The sequence below is a fragment of the Rattus norvegicus genome, chromosome 5 (assembly GCF_036323735.1).
Source record: "Rattus norvegicus strain BN/NHsdMcwi chromosome 5, GRCr8, whole genome shotgun sequence".
Taxonomy (NCBI): Eukaryota; Metazoa; Chordata; class Mammalia; order Rodentia; family Muridae; genus Rattus; species Rattus norvegicus.
The window spans coordinates 62839001-62843751 of NC_086023.1; the positions used below are offsets into that span (position 1 = coordinate 62839001).

Consider the following 4751-nt stretch of genomic DNA (forward strand, 5'->3'; position numbering starts at 1 on the left):
TGGACTGAACCTCTGAACCTGTAAGGCAGCTCCAATTAAATGTTGTCATGGTGTCTCTTCGCAGCAGTGGAAACCCTAACTAAGACACCTTGTTTCCACACATCTTCACTTGCAAATATTCCCTGCAATGAGTCATCGGTTTGGTTCAAGAATTCTGGCTTCTGTGACACCATCAATATTGGATCCTCACTGGAGTACTCCGGGTTATCCTGTTGTTACCCTGAGTCATGAAGATCCTGAGGTTTTGGATCAGCAGAATCGGCCTTTTCGTGTGTCCCAACCATTCACAGCGGATACAGTTATTGGATGGACCAATTCAGAGCCCTGGCTCTGGGCTTTGTGGCAGCTGAACTGGTCAGCCTGCCGGCTCTCCCTTATCCACACCACCAGGGGGAGCTCTCCAGTTCTCCGGCTAAGCCACCCAAGGCAGCCATAGACTGGAGGCAGGGTTAGCTCTTCTGCTTTCAAGCCCTGGGGCTGGCTTACCCACACCCATGCTTCGAGAGCCAGCTCCACTGTGATGTGCAGTTAAGGCGCAAGCATGAGGCCTGCCCACTCTCCCAAGAGCTACAGCCTGTGAGGGGCTGGGCAGCTCTCCCCCTCTCACAACCTCGGGGGTGGCTCACCTGTGCCTTCATCATCAGGGTCAGATTCAGTGTTCCCCAGGCAAGGTACAGGGCCGGTTCTGCTCTCATGATTCTGGGGCCATCTTTCCCAAAGCAGACAAGGTGGGGTCCGCTCTCCCACACTCACGTCCTCAGGCCTGCTCACCCATACCCCAGCCACCAGTGCCAGCTCCACTGTGCTGCGTGGAGGGCCTGTGTTCCCTGGTGCTGTCACCCTGAAAGGTGGCTCCACTTCTCCAGAGTGCCCCTCCCAGTAAGGAATGGGGCCGGTTCTGCCCAACTCCTGAACTTTCAAATGGTCCCTGGCGGCTGTCCAGACCAGGAACATCCCCATGATTGTTAGTGGTAATATGAGTCACAGACATCGACCCCTGACACTGCATAGCCACGGACCCAGACTTGTCTCTCAGAGGCAGCACAGATTGGGGCTTCACCATGACCTCAGGTGGTGGGGCAGGCTACTCACAGCAGGCTGTTCCTCTCCACCCTCTCACCTCCAGTTCCGTCTCTCTTCTTAACGTCCAAACGATTCCATTTCTTTTTCTCTTCCAACTGTTCACCATACACTTGCACATTGTAGTGGCTCCCACTCCAGGAGGAGCCACATGGCTGGCAGGTCTCTGGGTGACCTCCTCTGTGCTGAAGGCTAGCAGGCCTCTAGGTATTTACAGCCCACCCCACCGTGTGGCATGACTGTGGGCAGGGCTGTGGACACCTCCCGCCCCACCCCACTCCCACTCCCGACACCTAGCTGCCTGGTGGCTGGTGGGGCTCGCCACGCCATGGAGAGCAAGTCTGTGGGCGCTGTGCCTCACCCGCACCACATGGCAAGGGACTCGGCAGGTCTCTGGTCTATCGCTTTTAAATTCAGCCCCCCCTACTCAATTTATCAGAACCTAGAAATGTAACTACATTTTTTAAAAAACCACAGCCACATGAATAGCCTCTAGCCCTCGTCCTAAGAGTTCTTGTTCCCCTCTGAAACTTTGTGAATGGAGTCTCAGAGTGTCCTCGCTTCCCTCGACATTTTAGCATTCTAACTCCCACCAGAAGGGCTCTTCTGTGGCATTTTACGGCTCCCTTAGCCAGCACCATCGAATTCTTCCACATTTGCTGTACAGCTATTTTCTATTTAAAACAAGCTCCCCGTTTCCTGCTTCTGATGCGTCCAGGCGTCCTCCCCAGGCCGACTGTCAGTGAAATAGACGGTCTGGAAGCTCAGACACAAGCCTCCTCCCCTCAGCTTCCTGGAACTCAAATGCCTCTGTTTCCTCTTTTAATGGTTTTGAAAACTGGATTTTTTTTCAAACAACTGTACATGTCGTTTAAATTGTCAAATTTCATGTTCCTAAAGTAATTCATAATATTCTTGTTAATGTCATTTGATATCTGTAAGTCAGCAGAAATTCTTTTTCACTCTTGATTTTGATAGTTCGTGTACTATCAGTCGTCTGTCTGTTCATCTACTCTCTTTCTATCACCGTCTGAAGCATGCTAGGGATTTATCAACATTGTTGTCTTCTAGAATATCTATTTGGATTTGTTAATGTTTTCTATTGCACCTTTTCCACTTTGCTATGCTTGTTCCAATTATAATTTCCTTTTACCCACATTAGATTGATTACTTTGTTATTTTTTGAGCTTGGTAAAGTGCAAAGTTGGGTCATAAATCCTGGCATATATTAAAAATTTAACATTCCATTTGAACTCTGCTTTGGATATATCAGATGCTTTTTACAATTTTTTTTTGACAGACAAGAGTATACTGTATTTGTATCATATCTATCCCCCTCCCCCTCCCTGTCCTGTGCTCCCTCTTGAATTCGAGGCCCTTTTTTGTTAATGTATCTTACCACCAGATAAATTGAAACCATGAATGAGGAAAAGAAAACGGACCAGATGTAAAAAGTAAATACATTTTCTATTATCTGAAATTTCTAGAGAAAAGGAAACTTTCTAGAATTTACTTAGGTGTTCCATGGGATCAGAGGTGGGGATTGACTGAGGAGGGTGAGGGGAAACTTTGGAAGTGGTGAGAACAGTCTAAGCATGGAGGGCGATTATGTATTCCAGACGAACTTGGGCTGCATAGTAAGAGTCTAAATAAAAATAAGAAGTGAGTTTTTCTCACTTCCCAACTGTACAGTAGGGGGGACAAAACCTCATGTACATATCCCATCTAGTCTTTACTGACAAAGAGAGAAGTATATTTTTCTCAAAGTTTTGACTGTTTATTTTGTTGGAGTACAAAGAACATTTAATATTCATAGACACGTTTTCTTGGTTCTGGGCCATTTGGTACAGTGTCTTTATTCTAAAGAGCTGATGGTCCAGCCTTAGTCACTCGAAAAGAACTCAGTTCAAACTGATTTATAGGGCTAGCGAGAAGTCTATGCTGAATAAGCGACTATTCCCAGCCGAGCCCTGATGTTCACAGAGATCTAGGAAATAACCCACTCCTCACTGTCACTGAATTAGGCATTTTTGACCCACCAGGTCTCTTACAGCAGTCTTCACGTCCTTGTTCCTCAGGCTGTAGATGATGGGGTTCAACATGGGGGTCAACACCCCATAGAAGAGGGAGATGAGCTTGTCTACAAGGTCCTGCTTGTCTGCCCCCAGTGGGTCCTTGGACTTGGGCTTCCCGTACATGAAGAGGATGGTCCCATAGAAGACAATCACCACGGTGAGGTGGGCAGAGCAGGTGGAGAAGGCCTTCTTCCTCCCCTCAGCAGAGGGGATCCTCAGGATGGTGGAGAGGATGAATATATAGGAGACAAAGATGAACAGAACTGGGACCCCCAGGAAGATCACGTTGGCCACCCCCATGCTGATCACATTGATGGAGATATCAGCACAGGCTAGCTTTAAGACTGCCAAAATCTCACAGGTGAAGTGGTTGATGATATTGTCCCCACAGAAAGGCAACTGCACAGCAAGGGAGATCTGCACCATGGAGTTGGCACCGCCAGCCACCCAGGAGCTGACGGCCATGGGGACATAGGCAGCTTTGCTCATGACCACGGGGTACCTAAGGGGGTTGCAGATGGCCACATAGCGATCAAACGCCATCATGCCCAGGAGCACACACTCCGTGGCTCCCATGGCGAAAGACAGAAACATCTGCATGGCACAGCCTGAGAAGGAGATGGTCTTCCTGGGAGTGAGAAAACCATCCAGGACCAAGGGGATTGAGGAAGTGGTGTAGCAGATGTCCAGGAAGGAGAGGTTCCCCAGGAAGAAGTACATGGGCGTGTGCAGGTGGGAGTCAAGGATGGTCACCAGGATAAGGACCCCATTGCCTAGCAGGATCACCAGGTACATCAGCAGGATGAGCACGAAGAAGGTTTTCTCCAGCATTGGGTGGTCTGACAATCCCAGCAAGACAAACTCAGCTACCGTGGACTGGTTGGCTATTTCCATCTCTCATGTTCTCCTCCCCTCTTGAGAAAACAGGAGACAGCAAGCACTTGCTCATCCGGATCAGGATATGGGCATGGTTCTAGGATGTATAACTAAACGTGCCCTTTTAGAAGTAAAGTCAGTGTTGAAGGGATAAAATCATTATTAGTTTGTCTGAGAGATCGGAATGCATTGGTGAAGCAGGAGAAGCCTCTGATAGCCAACCGTGATAGACAGAGGAACATGATAAAGTCAGGCCAGTGAGGCCAGCATGCCTGGGGCAAGGGATGTGTCTGTGGATGCAGAGTACATGAAAACCACAGAGGAGGAACCTGTAGATGCTACATGGCTCCAGAAGAGGGGAGGGACATGGACTAATCTGCCCCTGCCTGTCCTGCCCCTTTAGGCTGCTGTCACTCTTGGTAATGGTGGCTATTGGTGGCTTGGTGGTCTCTCTCTCTCCCTCTCTCTCTCTCTCTCTCAGCTCTAATTCTGTGTCCTTACAATAATACTATGATGATAAGTTAACATCACAGAAAGAGTATATGGTGGCCAGGCAGATTAGAGTCTAGCCAGAATTTCTGTTTGCTACATGGTGCCTGCCCTTCATTTCTTGTGAATTTGATAGATGCTACCCATGGGTTGCACTATCAATAGAGTCTTGGGCTGGTGGACATGGTGGGGGATGCTAGACATGGTGGCCCTTACAGAAACCTGGCCTTT

At 48.7% G+C, this 4751-nt stretch overlaps 1 protein-coding gene across 1 annotated transcript; it reads right to left on the reverse strand.

Annotated features, from left to right (window-relative positions):
- Positions 1–3092: 3092 nt before the first annotated feature.
- Or13c7b (olfactory receptor family 13 subfamily C member 7B) lies at positions 3093–4049 on the reverse strand. Its single transcript, NM_001000581.1, has one exon. It carries the CDS (start codon positions 4047–4049, stop codon positions 3093–3095), a length of 957 nt encoding a protein of 318 aa, NP_001000581.1.
- Positions 4050–4751: the final 702 nt, after the last annotated feature.

What these genes read in the sequence shown, in the direction of transcription:
- Or13c7b (NM_001000581.1), bottom strand. Translation starts at nt 4,049, where the DNA reads ATGGAAATAGCCAACCAGTCCACGGTAGCTGAGTTTGTCTTGCTGGGA.